This window comes from Syngnathus acus, chromosome 17 (assembly GCF_901709675.1).
Source record: "Syngnathus acus chromosome 17, fSynAcu1.2, whole genome shotgun sequence".
Taxonomy (NCBI): Eukaryota; Metazoa; Chordata; class Actinopteri; order Syngnathiformes; family Syngnathidae; genus Syngnathus; species Syngnathus acus.
In genome coordinates this window covers 3,397,555-3,416,086 of record NC_051102.1, presented here as the reverse complement: position 1 = coordinate 3,416,086, position 18,532 = coordinate 3,397,555, and the positions used below count along the sequence as shown (strand labels likewise).

The following is an 18,532-nucleotide window of genomic DNA, read 5'->3' as shown; positions in this document are numbered from 1 at the left end:
ACAAACACACACAGTTGAAGTCTTTGGCGCAAACTGGTGTCGGCATTTTGCCATCCTCTGATTGGTTCAATAGTTATGTTTACCGTAATGATTCATCTAATATGCTCACTAAAGATTGATTTACAGAGGAGAATGATGTCAGATATGATCCAACAATCCATTTTCTGAACCGCATTTCCTCACGGAGTCGCGGGCGTGCCGAAGCTTATCCCAGCTGAATCTGAATCGGTTGCCAGGCAATCACAAGGGACAAGCATTGACACTCACAATCACACCTATTGACAATTTGGAGTGGTCTGTCGGCCTACCGTGCATGTTTTTTGGAATGTGGGAGGAAGAAACTCTCATAAATACGTGGAGAACATGCAAACTCCACACAGGAAGGCCGGTGTCAGATATAATTAAAAATTAATTTAAAACAGTTTGACTTATCATGACACAACTTTTATGTGACCCCTGTATCAATTAATGCCACAAGAACTGAAATTCAACAGCTTTGACAAAAACTTTAATATTGTTTATATCACGTTTGTCTCTGTGCTTCAGAAACGCTCCTGAGCTTCGTGGATGATATCTTGTCTGGCGCCAGATCTCCATGTGTGATGTTAGGAGACATTCCAAACCTGCTGTCCTCCTCGGTCAGCATGATCGTCCGCTGTCTGGAGCCTGACACCACATATATGTAAGCTACTCCCTCCTTTTTGTGATCGAGATTGCTCCAAAAATGGTAACGATCATTGAATCACATGGCACAACCATTCATACTTGAATACTGTACATGCTGTACCTAAGGTTTTGGAATGTGGAAGAAAGCTGAAGTATTTGGCGAAAAAATCCACACAAGTCTAGAGAACACTTACACTACGATCCGAGAGCAAATCCAAATTGATGCATTAGAAGAGGTGCCATCAGGGATTAGTCTGTGCCTTTGTCTGTCATGGGTCATTACAATCTTCAATTTGTTTTTTTCCCCCTGGCGGCCTTTTGCTTGTATTAAAGATTGAAAGTTTCAGATGCGGAGTGTGAATATTCAGTTTGAATTTAATAAAGACCAAATTACCTGTGTTGGCTTTGGCATCCATTGGCAGATTCTCAAGACTCAGATCAGTTTATTTTCATGTAACTCTAGATTTATTAAATTGTGTTAAAAATGAGGATAATGAAAGTAAAAGTATCAACAATGAGGACATGATCCTTGGGATCATTGGTGTATTTGCAAATTGCTCATGCCATTTAGCAAGATACATTACAGTAATTTGGGTTCATTTTAGCAATTCAGAAATTACTTCAAAATGGTCTTTTAATGTACCATTCCCACAAATAGGTGGGAATATAATTCCATATTAATAACAAGGTGATTTTATCAAAAGAGAGATGTTAATGAGTCATGAAAAAATGATTTATTCCATTAAACATTTACACCACATGGGAGTTTACTATCATTAGATGACCAAGACACTGCATATGCTTTTCTCAGTCTGCACGCACACTTTCTCAGTACACATGCTCACACTTAGCCCACAGACAACTTGCCTGGAGTGAAGTAATACACACATCTCAAAGAGGAAATGAGATGGCGTTTGGCGAGAAGCTGAGGAACGAGTGAGAAAAAGATCGAGAGACGGAGAAACAGAAGAAAATCAGAATACAGGGAATGTTTTGATGTACTGTATTCAGTCTGTTTCAAAGCTCCTCACGTCCTTCAAATCCTAGCAAGGCCAGGGCTCCTGCACGCTCGAGTCTGTCTGGCAGCTCATTGTCACTGAGCCAAGGCCCTGTTTCTCTCCCCTTATATTTTCGAGGGCCCATCCAAATATGGTCTTGTTACAGGAAAAGTTTGTGAGAGGCACAGTAAGCACAAGCACATGTTTTAATGATGAAAGTGATGAAACCCATTGATCCAAAATTATTCTTTCAGATTTTCTACGATTCTTTCTCAGGTCTTCGTCTTTAGTTGTGGATGCTATGAGCATTTTAGCCACTGGATGGAGATATAATTCAAAACAATTTGACGTATTTGTGCCTTCCATCCAGAGCATTGATTGAGATGCAGCATAAATAGGTTACCGTATGTCTGTCTAGGTTCCGGCTTTGGGCAGTTGACAACACTGGGCGTCGCTCCAGTCCAAGTGAGGTCACTATTAAAACTCCATGCCCAACTGTGGATGACGTCAAGGCTCAAGGTGAGGAGAGAGACACGAGATAAAGTCACGTCTCACTTGGAGGCACAGGTGCCTTGTTGAGTTTCATGCGGGTGTCAGTTTTTATCATGCGTATGCAGAGTGTGGAATAAAAATCAATTCCATTCAGTTACTTTTCATGAACTGTGTATCAATATGGGTTGGACAAGTGTATTCAAGTGTTATTAGTCAGTCTGGGATTACATGTTCCAAAACAAACATGGACATTGGGGTGGGTCGTCCTAATTTGTCATGTTCTGTGGCTGATTTACAGTACAAACATTATCTTTGTTGATTACAAACGATGTTAGTCCGCACGGTTCAACAGTTAGCCAGCTGTTGATTTGCTGATTTAACCGAGCTATTACAAAATGCGCCAGCCACTGAATTATGGTACATTCAGGCCATGCTGTTGTCATTTTTATTCCCTGGAAATGATGTGTTTCAAAATACAAATCCTGAATTGGAGTGCATTTGTATTTTTCTTGAACAGACTATTGGCATCCAAAAATAAGCATATATCTTGATTGTGGCAAGTGTGTCCAATGAAAAGGGTGGAATAACAGTTTTCTCAGCAAATCTTTAAAATTATCCCAAAAGTTTTCTCAATGGTCTGACAGTTGTCATTTTCATCATTGCGTTGCCTGGAAACTGTATCCATTTGTTGTGCCCCTCCAGAAATAGCTGATAAAATCTACAACCTATTTAATGGCTACACTAGTGGGAAGGAGCAGCAAACAGCATATAACACTCTGATGGACCTTGGTGCTCCAGCGTTGCATCGAGTTCTCTACCACTACAACCAGCGATATGAGAGCTTTGGAGAATTTACCTGGAGGTGTGAGGATGAGCTTGGACCCAGGTAAAATCAGGGAGTATTCCTGCAACAGAAGCAAATCTCCTTATTAACACCCAATGCAAAAAAAAAAATAGAGCCTAAAAAGGGAGTCATGCTGTAACTGAATTATCTTTATTCAGCAGTTTTAGGATTTTACTTGTATTATTTTCATTATAAAATAAAGCATCGATGTTTTTCACCAAGTTGCTCAATAGCATTCCAGAGGCTGAAAAAGTTGCCTGAGGAAAAGAGCAAAGGTGTGCTGCTGCCCAATTTTACAAACCAAAGAAAATGTGCAGAGTTGTGGGAGGTAAAGAGTGAGAAAGTCAATGAGTCACACAGTGAAGCTATAAAAAGTAGTGGAGGCCAGATTTGACATCTGCATTAAGAGATTATATGGGCATGAATGAGAGGAGTGTGGGGGGAAGCATGAAGAGACAAGGGGAAGAGATAGTGAGGGTGGAGGACGGACGGATTTCTTCTTTGTCGGTTCACTGCTTCTGTTTCTTACCCCAAGTCATGTCATGTTTATTTTGTAGCAGGTTTATTCCTAGTTTTATTTTGTTGCTTTTCTGTTGTACTTTTTTTTTTCCAAAATGTTTCTATTTTTATTCATCCATGCTCCTTCATATCCTTTTTTTCTGAATATTTTCTGAGCTGTTCCCCAATCTTGACTCCCTGATTCCTGTTTGTGACATTAAGGGATTATGATGAGTTTACGGTATAAGAAAAAAAAAAGGAAATCCAGATTATGATCGAAAAAGACAGAAAACTTGGATTTGGGTTTTGGCGTTGGATCTATAACGATTATCTTTTTATTATGTTTGATCAGAATTATGACTCAGATGCTTTCCACAGATGCTCATGGCACATTGGTCCGAGAAACACAGTAGTGGAAACCACACATTTTCCAAGTTTTAAAAAAAATAAAATGTTGATGTGCAAAAACATGACAAATAAAATGAAATTTTACAGGTTTGTAGCTGAGTTTGTAAGAAAGTTGTGAAATAGTGGACTGTCATGATGATTTCGTTTGAAGTGGTCATATTATTTTTTGTGTGTGTCTCATCTCTCTTTCATCATCTCTCAAATTCCAATATAAAAGTACTCATGCATACATAGACAAAGCCCGGCTAAAAGAAAATCCCCTAGCTTCCTTGTCATAAACAATAACGACTAATCAAAATTGATTTTCATTACGTCATCAGATCACTGATAATAAGAACCCATGTGGGGGTCTCTGACTCAGTATCAACTCGTCTGAGCCAAGTATGCAATACTGGGAAATAAATGAATGATCAAATATGGCTTCATCTTCAACAGCAGATATTTGGACATGTTGTTTTTAGAATCATATCAACTCACAATGACGAGACTGTTTGGCTTTCATTGAGGGACATTTTTGTTCCTTTTGATGCTTGATGTTTTAACTAAAGCCATAAACTCACCAAAGGTCTGTCCATCCAAGTCTTGACATTTTTTCTCCCGGGGGCCAGACCTTGTCATCACTATGAACGTACCCATTATTTAAGGCACACCACTTGGCTGCTTCCTCCGAAATTCAAGATGCTTTGGCAAATACAAAAGAATAGCTTTTTTTTCTCCTCACTCTTTTCGTCTATGTCCACAGTTGGACCTCTTTTCCCTCCATGTTCTTTTTATTTTTGATGACAGATTCTAATCAGAGTCGTGCCTGCAATATTTAGTATTGTTATGATTGGACCTCCTCTCAGGACATTTTCATTGCAGTAGACAATAATATTTTACAGACAAGAAAACGACAAGTTCAGGAAAAGGGTCTTTTCAAATTGTATGCAAACGGTGGCTAGGTGAAGGAAATGTCTTCGCGCATATCAGATTATGGATCAAAATTCATTATTATCAGCTTCCGGGAATAACAGAAACATGTATACTGACATCACAAAAATGCAAACGGCTCAGTCTTCTGCATTAATGTGAATACCACGTTTTTTATTTTGGTGTTATTGGTTCCAACAGGAAAGCTGGTCTGATCCTCTCGCAGTTAAATGAACTTTCCCCATGGTGTAAAGGCCTCCTCCAGGAGCCCAAGATTGGCCTTCGTAGGATGTCTCTCAAGTTCCTTTCCTGTCGCTACACTGACACCAAGACCTTTGAAATGAACTGGGCAGGTATGGGCCAGGATGTACACAAAGCATGTGATGAGCAAATGCTCACTGTCATGTATAATGACTATGGTGAGCCCAAGGAAATCTAAATGTACAGTAGTGTTCAGAATTATAGTAGTGCCATGTGACTAAAAAGATTAAGCCAAGTTTTGAGTCTAGATTTTATGCTTACATGGGAAACAAGGTATACAAAGGGGCAAAAAATGATTGCCTGTTCATCTTCATACAAGGGTGTCAAACTCATTTTTGTCGTGGGCCACATCATAGTCATAAGTTTCCCTCGGAGGACGTGTTCAAAAATTTTAAAAAGGCAAATGGTAATAAAAATAGCAAGCAATATCTCTATTTTTCTGATTTTAGTAATGACACAAAGTCGATGCAAAAATTCTCTCGTGGGCCACATAAAATGATGTATCTGGCCCCAAGGCCTTGAATTTGACACCTATGATCTACAATGCTTTAAAACGGAAAAAAAAAACAGATGCCTGGAAGGAAATGGAAAACACTACTATATACCCTACTAATATTCTGAACACAACTGTATATAACCCACCCTTGCTTTTTGTCAGATCTAAAAAAAAAATTACTGTTTTACATTTAAGTGTGCACACTTAAAACATCAGAGCAAGCTTGTTTAGTTGATGTCTTTCCAACTCTTCTGTGGCAGTTGATCAGAAACAAATCAAAGGTCAAACTATAGTTACTAAGCATCTTTATTATAATGTCATTTCACCAACTGAAGCCTTGCAACTTTATTGTTCGTCACTGTTTTGTTTTGTTTGTGATATATATGAAAAGATGTTTTACATGTGCTGATGCACTTTTTAATGTCACCTACTGTATAGGTTTAAAGATAGATATTGTATGCTATAAGGCTGTACAACGAAACAAAAACGTTATTGTCACACAAGTGTGAAACAAAAAAGTTACCTTTAACGTAGCCTTGCATCATTTAGTTGTTTTGAATTAAGGAAGTTCTATGAACAAATCAGTTCTTCAAGAAAAAATATGTATTTTTTAATATTTCACTCACACTTTTATTTTTAGATTAGTTGGAGTGTAACAAATTATATAGCAAAAATAAATGGTGGTGTTTTCTGTAGGTCAGACGTGATGGGATTTTTATTTAATATCCCTTGTCATATTTTTTTTAAATAATCTTTGATTTCTTTTTATTGTTTGTAAAAGGATTTGGGTTGGAAATGCCCAGGATGCTTATTTTCAAGTTAGTCAAAAACACCTGAAAAATTATATACATTATGTAAATAAGCTTTGCTCTAACTGGATAGCTGTTCTCCTTAATTTGAAGATGGAAAACAGCTTTTAATTTCTAATTTCTTCTACCTAATAAACCATTAAAAAAAATGGCGTAACGAACAACTAAGAAGCAGGGTGCGACAGAAAAATGACATGGATGTAAACAAAAAGAGGGCCGCAGCTATTTAGACTCAGTCAGCTCCCATTTACTTGAATGCACAAGACATTCCATTTCTCGCCCGCATTATATTTTGGTGACAGTAATTGCAAGCTTCGCTATTTCCTCCAAAGGTGCTTTCTAAATTATAAACTGTTTAGTATTGTTGTAGAACCTAATCTACTGTGCTTATTGCATGCTCTAATTGTATAGCTTGAAGGCAACCGGCTGTGTCTCACTTGCTCATAACCCAAAAATATATTTTAAGCATGTGAGAACAAACATTAGATTTTGATAGCTGGGGACTTTTAAACAATTTCAATGTTTTTCATTCGGAGTTTTTTCTTCAGTCCACTTTCAAACTGTGATTTTGAAGAAAATTTCTCATTGAAATGTTGTGTATTATTTGCGATTTTGTTTGTAAATGTAATCTTGTAATCTGCAAGCAGGTCCCATTTTTCACACGGGGGAGGAATAGATGTTAAAATAAATGGCGTGCCATAATCTTGAATTTAGAATAAAAGAAAAATAAATTGGAGTGCATTCATTCTATAATTGAGAAATCACGCTGTTATCATAAATGTAACTTTGAGGAGAAAGAGATATGGAGCTCAGCGTAGCTGCAGTGAGGTTGAGATGAATGAGGGCGGGACACAGCTGAAATAAAACACTTCACAAATATTTATTTGTAATTCTAACTTCATACAAACATCTGAAACCTACTGCTATCATTTGCATTCGCATATAATTTAAAGATCAGTCCATTTTGACATATAATTTGTCTGCACTGCTACAAAACATAAGAAAGCCAATGAAAAGTTGGAGCTATAAATTTACTGGAACAAATGGGCCAAAGTGGTCTGTTTTCAGCAGGGTCCATGCCAAAGTGTCAACAATTAATATTAATTGGCGTTCTGATAGTTGTTGGCCATACGGTGGTAAATAAAGTCAACAGATCATAGACAGCCACCATCTCAATAATACCCTGTTTCATTGTAATCCTGCAAAAATGAAACAACTTTTGCTCTCATCAGAGACTGTATTTGAAATTCACCTTGTTGAATACAGGATTTCAAAAGAATCATAACATAGCACTAAAAATTGAGTACCTTGGTTGCTTTTACAGGAGATTCTGCTTGTCATTTGTAGCTACGGGTATACACAAGGCATGAAATGGCAAATTTGATGTGGTGAGAAAAAAAAATCTGCTGTGTTACTAGCTTGAACAATGTACAATACATACCACTCAAGTAGAATTTTAGAGTCAAATTGCTGAATGTACAATTTATGGTTGCTAATTTTGAATGAGGTTGTAACAGAAATTACTGTCATACCTACAATATGTGTCTGAAAGTATGTTTTATGTTCCTGTGGTTAAAACTGAAACTCATTACTTTCAATGTAGAAAGACAAATTGTTTATTACCTTCTTTCTTATTGAACTTTGATTATTTTTGCGTAAACTTTGATTATATTTAGGGAGACTGTCCGAGTACTTTTTATTTTTTTATCTTACTGAAGTGGCCTGAAGGTAAGTGTCAAATAAAGGTATAGGTGTTATTAATTTCTAATAAATTTCTGAATACTAAAATGAATGCTAGATATTTGTGTTTTACACATGCATTATTACATTGTACCAACGTAGTGTTTTACCTCTGTATATGCATATGTACACAACAAGTGTTTTAAAAAATATTGTGCGATTCACAAGATAGCTGATTACTTGTATTATCCTATTTGCTGTGTAGCTCAGTCTTTGCAGTACTAATGTGAAAAGCAGACCTGTTTATTTCTTTCTGAATATACTCAAATAGGCTATTGTGAGACATTGTACTAAACTCAGGACTTGCCTGATCATAGGACTTTGCAACATTGTGTTGCTAAAAAGGGATTATGACAACCGATTGAGAGACACAAAAAACAAATCAAGACACTTGACCAACTAGTACTTGCATGATTCTGTCTTTAAATGTGTCTGTCATCAAGTTAACATTACATTTTTTTTTCATGAATAAAGACATGAAATGTGGCTATAGGAATGTTATTTGTTCCCACTTCAAAATCAATTGATGAGATTAGACCAATTTCAGTGATCAAGTACAACTGATGAAGCAGCTTCATTTACACACACACACGTGTGTGTGTGTGCGTGCGTGAAGATATGTATTAAATTCACGCAAACGATTCAGTTACACTCTTAAAAAAAAAAAAGAGTTTAAGAAGGTGACAATACCGCAGTTGTGTGCTTTTGGGAAATATTAAAGTAAAGGCATTTTGAAATATTGGGTTGAGTTTCACTTTAAGCATCTGTTGAACTGCATTCAGCCAAATAAAGGGGGAATTATCGTGAATATGGCACTGGACTTTTTTTTTTTTTTGAAGCATTTAACAATATTTCGACATAGAGAACAAAAGTCAAACCACTGAAAAAGATAAATATTGTTTCAATTTATTCAATAAGGTGTATAGAGTACTGTAGAATACTGAACATGGTTACACTTATCTGCAAGTTTGGATTAACTATTTGGATACATGATTTCAGTTTTTGTATGTTTCTTGCATGAATACAACAGTGTTGGGTGTTTCGCATCGATATCTTATGTGGAACTGTACGGTTCATTTTTCCAACTCCAATTGTCACATAGATAATCCACAATGTTTAAGAGCAGTTCTTTTCACATTGTACAGTTTGTTTAATGCTCAACTTTACAGTTCCATTTGTACAGTAATAAAAGCTTGCGAAAATGATATGAATTTCGTGGAAATGCAAAACTAATTACGGTTACCATCGATGATTTCAACATATCAGCTAGTAAATACGTATTGGAGACATGTCTTGATTTAGTCGATACACATTTGTCTTAACAATTTCTAAGGTTAATAGTCATTAATACAAGTCCTAGGATGAGCTAAAACCATTCTGACCATTGCTGAGTTAGATACATAGTAGCAGCAGAAAATGTCCTTTGTATTATGTGAATTGCTTCACCACATAGCTATACTACACCATTTTGAGTTCCCATCATTTCATTATAATACATTCTATTTCTGTAATCTCTTTTTATTTACCTATTGACGGCAATGGCAAAGGTGCTTAACCACTTTCATTGACCTTTTTGAAAAGAACGTCTTTGCCTTCAAAACGTGTGCAAAGTACATGATAAGGTAATATTTGAGCTTGTTGTGTATGTTATCGACAGCTTGACTTATGTTACACCACTTGACTTGCTTGCACTCATCTATTTTATGGGATTCCTCCTCCCCCTTGTGGGTCCTTGCCTTTGCTCTTATTTTCCCTGGCATCCGGATCACGGCATGTGCACTCATCTTGATTGCAGTCTGCTCCAAACGGAATGACCTGTTAGAAAATAAGTATCATTATTGGAAACACCTCCAATAGTCTACATTTTTGGTGTTGATATTTGAAAATCATTTTCCCTCATTCAATAAATATATTGCCAACATCAGACTACCCGAATGTAGCCCTAGAGGATTTTCATTGTCTCATCATTGATTGGATTGCAAGTAAGGAACATCATACTGCCCCTCTCCACCTTCCAGAAACAGATTCATTGTCTTCTTTCTTTTTTAGTTGTTTTTCCGTAGCAGAAAAATAAAAGCTCATGCACATAATGACTTCATCAACAAGACTTTGACATTTGTTTGGCCCACGTCCCCAACGGACCTCCACCAATAAACTGAATCTATACGGAAGCACTTAATGACTGAGGGTGGTCTGGTGAGTGATGGACTTGTAGTGTGACATCTGACCCAGGCTAAGACACAGACTTGTAGTGTGACATCTCACCCAAGCCAAGACACAGAATGATATTTATCTGGTAGCCATAAGGCACATCTCTGTAATTTTCGCAACTCAGAGTTGGCAAGTATGTAATATCGGTGATGTGGACTAAACCAATGAGGCAAATGGCAGATAACATTAAGTTACAAATTAATGAAGTCAATTTATTACAGCAACAGCATGTCTTGGTTTTAAGTGACTGCCACACATACACACAAACTGGTACGTAGGCCCCAATGTGCTCTCTGGACAGCAGTGAGGTCACACGTTAAGGGAGGGGTGTGAAACTCATTTTTTTCGCGGGCCGCATTGTAGTCATAGCTTCTTTCGGAGGGCCATTATGACTGTCAACCCAAATAAATGTATGAGCACCTCATATTATATACAGTAAAAGCTACAAAACAAACTGACAAATAACTCGTTGCCAAATCAGACAAGTAAAAACTGGTCAAATATTTTTAAAAAAAAAGATATTATTAAAAGTGAAGACAATTTGTAATTCTAGTAATGACACACGAATTTGATGCACAATTTGTCTTTGCGGGCCACATAAAATGATGTGGCGGGCCGTATCTCCCCCCCGGGCCTTGAATTTGACACATGTGTGTTTAGGGATTGGAACTGAGGACCGGTTCTTGTTGAGAACCGATTCCCACGTTACCAATTCCTTGAAATCATTTGCTATTTTGCTATCAATTCCCTTTATTTTATTTATTTACTTTTTTTTTTTAAATTAACAATTCCCTTAGCGATTCCCATCAGCACGAATTACGTCACTGCGCACGCACGCTACCCGACGTAAACAACGATCGCACCTGTGTGGCAGAAGCGCTCCATAGTTTGATTATATTTTGCTCAGAAGGACTAGAAGAGAGCGACGTGCAATACATGTAATGTTGAAATTTCAACATAGAGCGGAAATACCTCTAATATGCAAAAGCATTTGTACACGCAGCATGCCATTAGTTTAATGGAATGTCGCGTGTTTGCTCTGCTGCGGTGGCTCAGTCAACAACCTTGCAGATAAGTAACTAACACTGATTTTCGTGCGAGCTCTATTTCTATAATTGTAGAATCTGTATTGCAAATCGCGTCTCATGTTTTATTTTAGATGACGACGAGAGACACCGTCTGACTGGTTCAGACGCCAGACGAGGAATGTCATCGTGACAAAGTTTGTAGTTAAAGACTTGCACCCATTTGCCACTGTAGAAGCCCCTGATTTTCGGTAGGTGATCATTTCTATTATAGGAGAATGTTTGCATTCTTCACTGTCAGGTTTGTAATGCCATATTTACACAAAGTTACAATATGTAAAACTAAATTATCATAATCGTAAATGGTTTTTTTCCCAAATGAGAATTGAATCATTAAACAGAATTAAAAATGGAATCTGAATCGGAAAAATCTTATCAATTCACATCCCAAGTCAAAACACTATTCTGTTTGGAGCCCTTTATATATCAGATATTCACCGTTGTTTGTTGAGTTACAGTTTATATTGATTGGGCCAGGACATTTACCGTATTGGCCTGAATATAAGATGACCTCGATTATAAGACGACACCCTCTTTTTCAAGACTCAAGTTTGGAAAAAGCCTTTGTCTAGACCCCGAATGTAAGACGACCCCACCTTTTTAAGTTTTATTTCAATGAAAAAAAAGCATCTTATATTCGGGCCAATACAGTACTTCAGCGCACCTACAAAATAAGCTGCGGCAATAGTGGAGGTGTTATATTTTTAGTGCGGCAAGGCGTGGTGAGCAGCTATGGATCATATGTCTGGGCTCTTAGTTTTAATTTACTAAAAGGTAGCACTTGGGAACTCAAGTAGGATCTTCAAAGAAAAGAGAGGAGACCACTTGGTGTCACCTGGTCTTTGAACAACAAGAAGCCTTGAGAGTCGTTGGGGAGCAGGAACACATCGTCATGGGTGGAGGTAAACCGATGAACACATGTTAAGAATCAACAACAAGAGCTGCCAGCTCTGTCAAGGAAGCAAGCCACCACCACAGGTTGTAAAACAAACTCTGGTGCCCTGCAAAGAAGTCTGTAGCAAGACATGTAAACATTTACTCTTGGAGAGAGGGAGCAAGAGGAAGACTGGAAGAGGAGAAGAAGAGGGAGAATGGAAAGTGGGAGGTAATGAAAAATGAAATGGACAACAAGTGAACCAAGATGTGGGAGGTAAACTTGTTGGTCTTCATTTCTGACATTTAAAATGGATTGAAATCCATGGATTTTTTTTTCCCCCACAGATTTATTGCCTTTTGCTTACACTGCTTTGGTACTTTTTCTTACCTTACTGGCACAGTTGATTATGTGGTAGCTCATCAGCACTTTTCTTACACTAAACACATCAGCTGGCTCTGATTTAATGGTTAGCATTTTTAAAAACATCACGACCATCCTGTTAAACTGTTATTTTCTATAGCCTGTGATGTAGCAGCAATGACTGCAAAGAAAGTTTGTGATAGTCCAGTCAGACTGTGCAAGAAGGAAGGAATAGCCAGAAAATTGAAGTATTGACAGGATACCAAATGGCAAGTGTGTGCAAAAACCAAACATTATTTCTTCTTTGTCCAGTACATAACCGGTCCACATTTGTGCGACAGATAAATATTGGAACTATTAAAGTAAGGATGAATTTTAAAGGCTCCGCGTTCCATCAAAGTTCTGAAACACAGTAAGCATGGTTAAGTTCACTTCCTGAGCATAAACCTGAGTTGTTTAGCTGCTGTTATACTGTGGCCAAATGAACCACCGTACTTTCAACACCTCTGCTCCCTGCCTGCTGACTTTGTAATCCTCTTTTTCCACAGTAAAATAGAGTTAGTGGTAGTTCTCTGCCAGCCCATTTATTGTGATGGCAACTACATCCTCATAATCCTTCTACATTTAGGAAGTCATAATGTGCACTAGGCAAAAAAAGAAACAAAAGAAGTTCAACCATGCTAGACAAAGAACCTATTAAGGAATAGGGGCCCTGGAGTGGGTGACATGAATTTGTAGCTGCACAGTAGTGAATTGAGTATAATGTGCACTATTTTCCAAATTCTAGCACATTAAGGATTTTGAGATTTTATTATATGTTAGATGAGTGACATAACTTTGAGACAGCTTTGATAATACAGTGGAGCACAAGTTTTGATGAGTGAGAGTTGTTAATATCTAATTAACAGAATGTGCAGAATCCGAAAGCGATCTTAGTTTTTCTCTGTCACGTCAAGATTTTGAGCATTAAGAACCCCATTTAAAAATTCAAAATATGAAATAAAATGAGCATGTAAATAAAACATTAAAATTGGAAGTCACTGATGGTGTAGAGGTACACTCGCCATGTTGTCGGGCAGCGTGGGATGCGCCATTTCAATTACAGGATGCTGACGGTGTAGTTATTTTTACAAAATGGTATATTTGTATTAGTAAAATAAAATTCAGGCAAGGCATGAATAGAATGAGGATCGCCTCCAGCATGCCCGTGACCCCCATGGCGGTCAAGCGAAACGGAAAATGGATAGATGGAAATACCTTTCTGGACGATAGTGTAGAAGGACAGCAATCTCCTCCGTCATACTGACAATAGGCCCGATTATTGAGCGTGTCGCACCAACCATCCCCATCAAAAGGCTGCACACAAGATATGAACAAGAGTAGTATCTTTTATGAGTGCAGAATCAATATATTGTGATCCCACATACTGATTTACAGAGTGATGGAATGTAATACTTCCCATCTTTTCACTCAAATCAAAGTAATTTGACATTCTGGTTAGACATTTAAAGTCTATTCCACAGCTGACTAGCGGTCAGTGAAAAGCCTTTAGAACTGGAGTACTGTAATGTGTTCTGATCTCTTAAGTTTGGTCAGAACTTGAACTTTGGTTTTCCGAACTGCATCTGTTTGATGCTATTTTGAGGGAGTCCAGTCAGAAGAATTTAACAATAATCAAGTCTAATGTGGATACAAGAATGGATATGCAGTGGTTTATGACTTGGATGACATTTGCATTAATTGTCAATGATTAACAGTGAAAAAAAAAGACAAGTATATGAGAAACACATGTGGTCTGTAATAATTGGTGTTGTTATGGAAGATAGGGAGTTGTTTTGTCTCACAACATTCACTGCAAAATGAAAGAGGAAAATGTTTGCCGGCAGTTAAAGAGAGTGTGTTTCATCAACAGTTTGCGTTCCAATGGCAGTTCCAGGATTGTCAGAGCCAAACAATATCCGGCTTTGGGATTTTAGAGGGGCATGTATTGGAAATTAGATGAGAAACGACAATAGAATAATGTTTTGCTCTCCAGTGATCATTACATTTTTTAATGCTGCACACAAAATGGATTTAAAAAAGAAAAACTAGGTCTGTTTTTCAACTTGAAACCCTATTTAATTATTTTAACCTTTGCTGGACTGAGCAAGTTATATTTCTTCTTCACTTTGGTGTGGTGGAACCTGAAGTTGTGCAATTCGAAACACTTCTGTGTCAAATCGAAATATTGAAAAAGATGTTTCAAGATGATTCAAACCACCTTTTTATTGTGTCTTCATCATTGATCATTAAATGTAGAATTCAATAGCTCAATTCCATTTACACCTTGATACTGACATAATACCGAGTGTCAATAATAATCTTTTAACGATTAGTTGTATTTAGGGTTGTGTAATATTCTTCTAAGAATATTCACATTTCTAACTGGACCATAAACATCAAGATCTGTGAAATATTATCTCCGTGAAGCTATAAATATTTTAATATTTCTTGGTCAGACACAGTGTCAGTCAAGATTGAAAAAGACATTCACGCATTTAATCGTCTCAAAAATCTGGGTGACATTGATGCCTGTGTTGTTGGCCTGGTTTGGTTTACCGGAACAGGAACGGAATGCTGGGGGAAAATATATTCACACACAACCAAGTAGCTACTGATGCAATACTACTCAACTGTTTTGACACTTACCTCACATGATTGAATGCAATGAATGTTTTCAGAGGCTGGGTACCACTTCATCATCCCCGTGCAGACAATGGTCTGGAAATCAAAAGACAAAACAAGGCAAGTTCAGCAATTCCAAATGAAGAAATATAACACAAGTGAAAAGTTACAAATACTTCCCACAGTTCTAAAAATGTGATATTATTTTTATATTCAAAACAAGAGTGCTTAAATGTTGCTCCAAATGGGCCCTAACGGGATCATTTTAGGACCTCTGTTGGTCAGTAGCCCTTACAATCACCACCAAATTGTCTAGCTTCTGTTCAGCCAAGGCACAGAGAGGCCTGAGAAATTCATCTGTTCCATTTGCAAAGGTCTTTCCTGGATTGACTCCTCAAATTGTAACCTTCAGCATTTGCTGATGTGTTGCAGAGTGTGATGCAGTGAAGCTGTCAGCATGTGAAGAAGCACATCCAAATCTTTCAAAGAGGTTGAATTGATCCCCCCTGGGTTGAAAGTGAAGTTCTGACCCAAGTCTCTGATCATGCAGGCTTTAAAGAGAAAGTGTTATATATATTTTTTTTCAAAAACTTGGAATATAAGAAATATAATTACTGGTCTCAACTCACAACTGTTCATTGACCATAAGTCAAGCTGTTCAGCCAAAAGCAAGCAAAAAGGCAATCTCCCCCTTGTTGGCTTGTCAGGGAGCGTAGATATTTGAGATAACACAAGGCAACGTCAAGAGTATGCTGTAATCAACCAAAGCTCTCTCCAACTATTTGACCTTGTTGAGGTCAGATTCGCGGACTGACTGGCAGGTTAACCGACCACCCAAAAGCGAGGCAAAAGTGAGTCAGTGTTGACAGCATTCATTTAGAATCTATTCATGAGATATGATGCTGTAACATGAGCCAACTTTCAAGCAAAATCTGGCAGTCCAACAAGTCTGTCCATTGTGTGAGTGCGTTTCCTGAAAATTTCACGCCAACTGCAACCTTTCCTTTTAGACAATCCACTTATTTCCAGTAAAGCAAAACACATTTGGACACACATCCAAATACACCCTGGGAATGTGATAGGCTGTTGTAGTTGAGAAATGTTTTCAGAGAAAATCCTGCCAATTATTTGGTCAAAAATCAGATAAAATAGGACATTCATAAATGTCAACCACATATTGTATTGTTATTCAGCAAATCTGATTATGTCCAGAAAAAAAAAAAATATATTTAATATATTTAAATACTTTTCCTCGCTTTAGTGGAAAGTCGCTATGAAGGATGTTTCAGAACTAGGGGGGCATTAGTTTCAATCAATTGCAAACAAATTATTTTACTTTTCTCAGCGCTCTCCTGGCATTTAGATGACACTGATGCTTAAGACACTGCGTCGCTGCAGCCCTAACATTTTAGGCTTACAATATAATGAAAGAAGCAAGATCACATTGCTCGGCCTGCTGGATAGAATGTTCAAATGTTTTTAACAATCTGTCTGCAAGCCTGTAGAAGAGCATAGTTGTGTACAAAACTTTACTCAACACTGCATTTAAAGACCACTTAAAGCCTACCACCTTCATGTTGCGGCGAGCACAGATTATAAATCTAAGATTTGCCTCAACAGTTCCAGCACAAGAAAGTTTCGTTTCTCTCAGTAACAGAAATAGACTAGAGTTAGTATGAGGCCTATGGGTTTGTTGTTACAAAATATATTACATTTTGTTCAAGGATATTTTTGGGGTTTTTACTGCTTCAGAATGTCATTGATTAAAAACAAAACAATTATATTTTGTGTCAAAGTTCAGTGTGGCTGAGTGGCAGGTGGACCCAAGCCCTGCAGGGAAACAGGCAAGGCAAGAGTGCCGGCAAAAGAGTTATTATATATACACGGAATCCAACTTAATATGAATCGATCCATAAAGATGGATAAACGGCAAGTAACTCATTTTACTGCATGCTGTTCTTCAGACCACCAGCTGTTTCAATGCATTATTCATTCTGATGGATTAATTTCTTCGCTGTTTTTCGGTGGCTCAGCTTTCATGACAGTCCAGATCCGTTACATGGCAACAGGGAAACAAAACAACCACTTTTTCCAAAACCTGCCAATGGTTTTCAAATTTCACAAGCTGAACTGGACAGCATACCACAATAGATACGTTGGAAATTATGACTGGTCGACCACAAAATACGAACATGTACTACTTTGACCTTTGACTTCACATTCGACATGCAGGTCATGTCAACTATCAAGCATATTAAATCTATATATAAATTCATTAATATGATGTAGACTTGTTTTGATAATAGTGAGCAGACTTGGAAAAAGTATGTTCGCAAATTGTTCAATGAATTATAACTGTCATTATAAACTAACGCCTGAGTACTATTCATGTACATCTCACCTGAAGTTTGATGGGAAGCATCCAGTGTTTTAAAGAACTAACTGTAGAGCCATTGGGCAGAACCACTGGGTCATGAAGAACCAAAATGCATGTTGGGTAGCAAACAGCACCTGCACAGAAAAAAACACAAAATTAATTTCCTTGTTTCAATATGAAGTTGAAAATGACACCGTTTTGCCACTAAACAATATCTGCAGTGTTAATTTTACTCACCAATTTCCATGCTCCCATTACAGCTATACGTTACAGAATTTAGATCAGATGGAGCAGAGCAAGATCCTTGGAGTGTGGAACACATGGTAAATTGTGCTGTCCATTCACCATCTTTAGTGCAGCGAATTACAATCTGTAAGACAGCAAAGTAAATCACAGTATTCAGTAATTCTTCATATAAAATAGAATACGTATTTCTAGAAGTATTTCTAGAAGTACCGGGAGCCGTAAGAAAAGAAGACTTTAGTGTCAATTGCGTTTTACATCAAATGACAATGCATCATTCTATCAGGAATTATTTTTGTATTTTACACGTGCAGCAAACTCATTTACCGTATTTTCCGCACTATAAGGGGCACCTAGAAACCTCCAATTTTCTCAAAAGTCGACAGTGCGCCTTATAATCCGGTGCGCCTTATATATGGACCAATATGGATTCATGGATGAGGACTAATTTATTAAAGTAAGCTTTACGTGTTTATTTTGTGTGTTGTGTGATATTAACGTTTGAGCAACATTGAGCTATTGATATGTTATTGTTTTCACTATTTCGAGTGTTACTATATTGTGATTGCATTAACGTTTGAGCAACGTTGAGTT

General features: G+C 37.4%; 2 protein-coding genes across 7 annotated transcripts in view; one reads left to right on the top strand and one right to left on the bottom strand.

Annotated features, from left to right (window-relative positions):
* The window catches only part of astn1 (astrotactin 1), a 140,264-nt gene extending 134,750 nt beyond the window's left edge, over positions 1 to 5,514 (top strand). For all 6 annotated transcript variants that reach the window (XM_037277147.1, XM_037277148.1, XM_037277145.1 and 3 more), the window contains 4 exons: positions 547 to 682; positions 2,083 to 2,183; positions 2,859 to 3,042; positions 5,017 to 5,514. In XM_037277147.1, the coding sequence (XP_037133042.1) occupies positions 547 to 682; positions 2,083 to 2,183; positions 2,859 to 3,042; positions 5,017 to 5,254 (659 nt within the window). In that variant the 3' untranslated portion in view covers positions 5,255 to 5,514. The remainder of the gene's footprint in view (positions 1 to 546; positions 683 to 2,082; positions 2,184 to 2,858; positions 3,043 to 5,016) is intronic.
* Positions 5,515 to 7,122: 1,608 nt separating this feature from the next.
* pappa2 (pappalysin 2) overlaps positions 7,123 to 18,532 on the bottom strand; it is a 32,002-nt gene continuing 20,592 nt past the window's right edge. Inside the window, exons 23-28 of the mRNA XM_037277142.1 lie at positions 17,933 to 18,065; positions 17,720 to 17,829; positions 15,343 to 15,414; positions 13,912 to 14,010; positions 9,581 to 9,936; positions 7,123 to 9,542 (exon numbers count right to left, since the gene is read on the bottom strand). Coding sequence (XP_037133037.1) covers positions 9,823 to 9,936; positions 13,912 to 14,010; positions 15,343 to 15,414; positions 17,720 to 17,829; positions 17,933 to 18,065 — 528 coding nt within the window. The 3' untranslated portion in view covers positions 7,123 to 9,542; positions 9,581 to 9,822. The remainder of the gene's footprint in view (positions 9,543 to 9,580; positions 9,937 to 13,911; positions 14,011 to 15,342; positions 15,415 to 17,719; positions 17,830 to 17,932; positions 18,066 to 18,532) is intronic.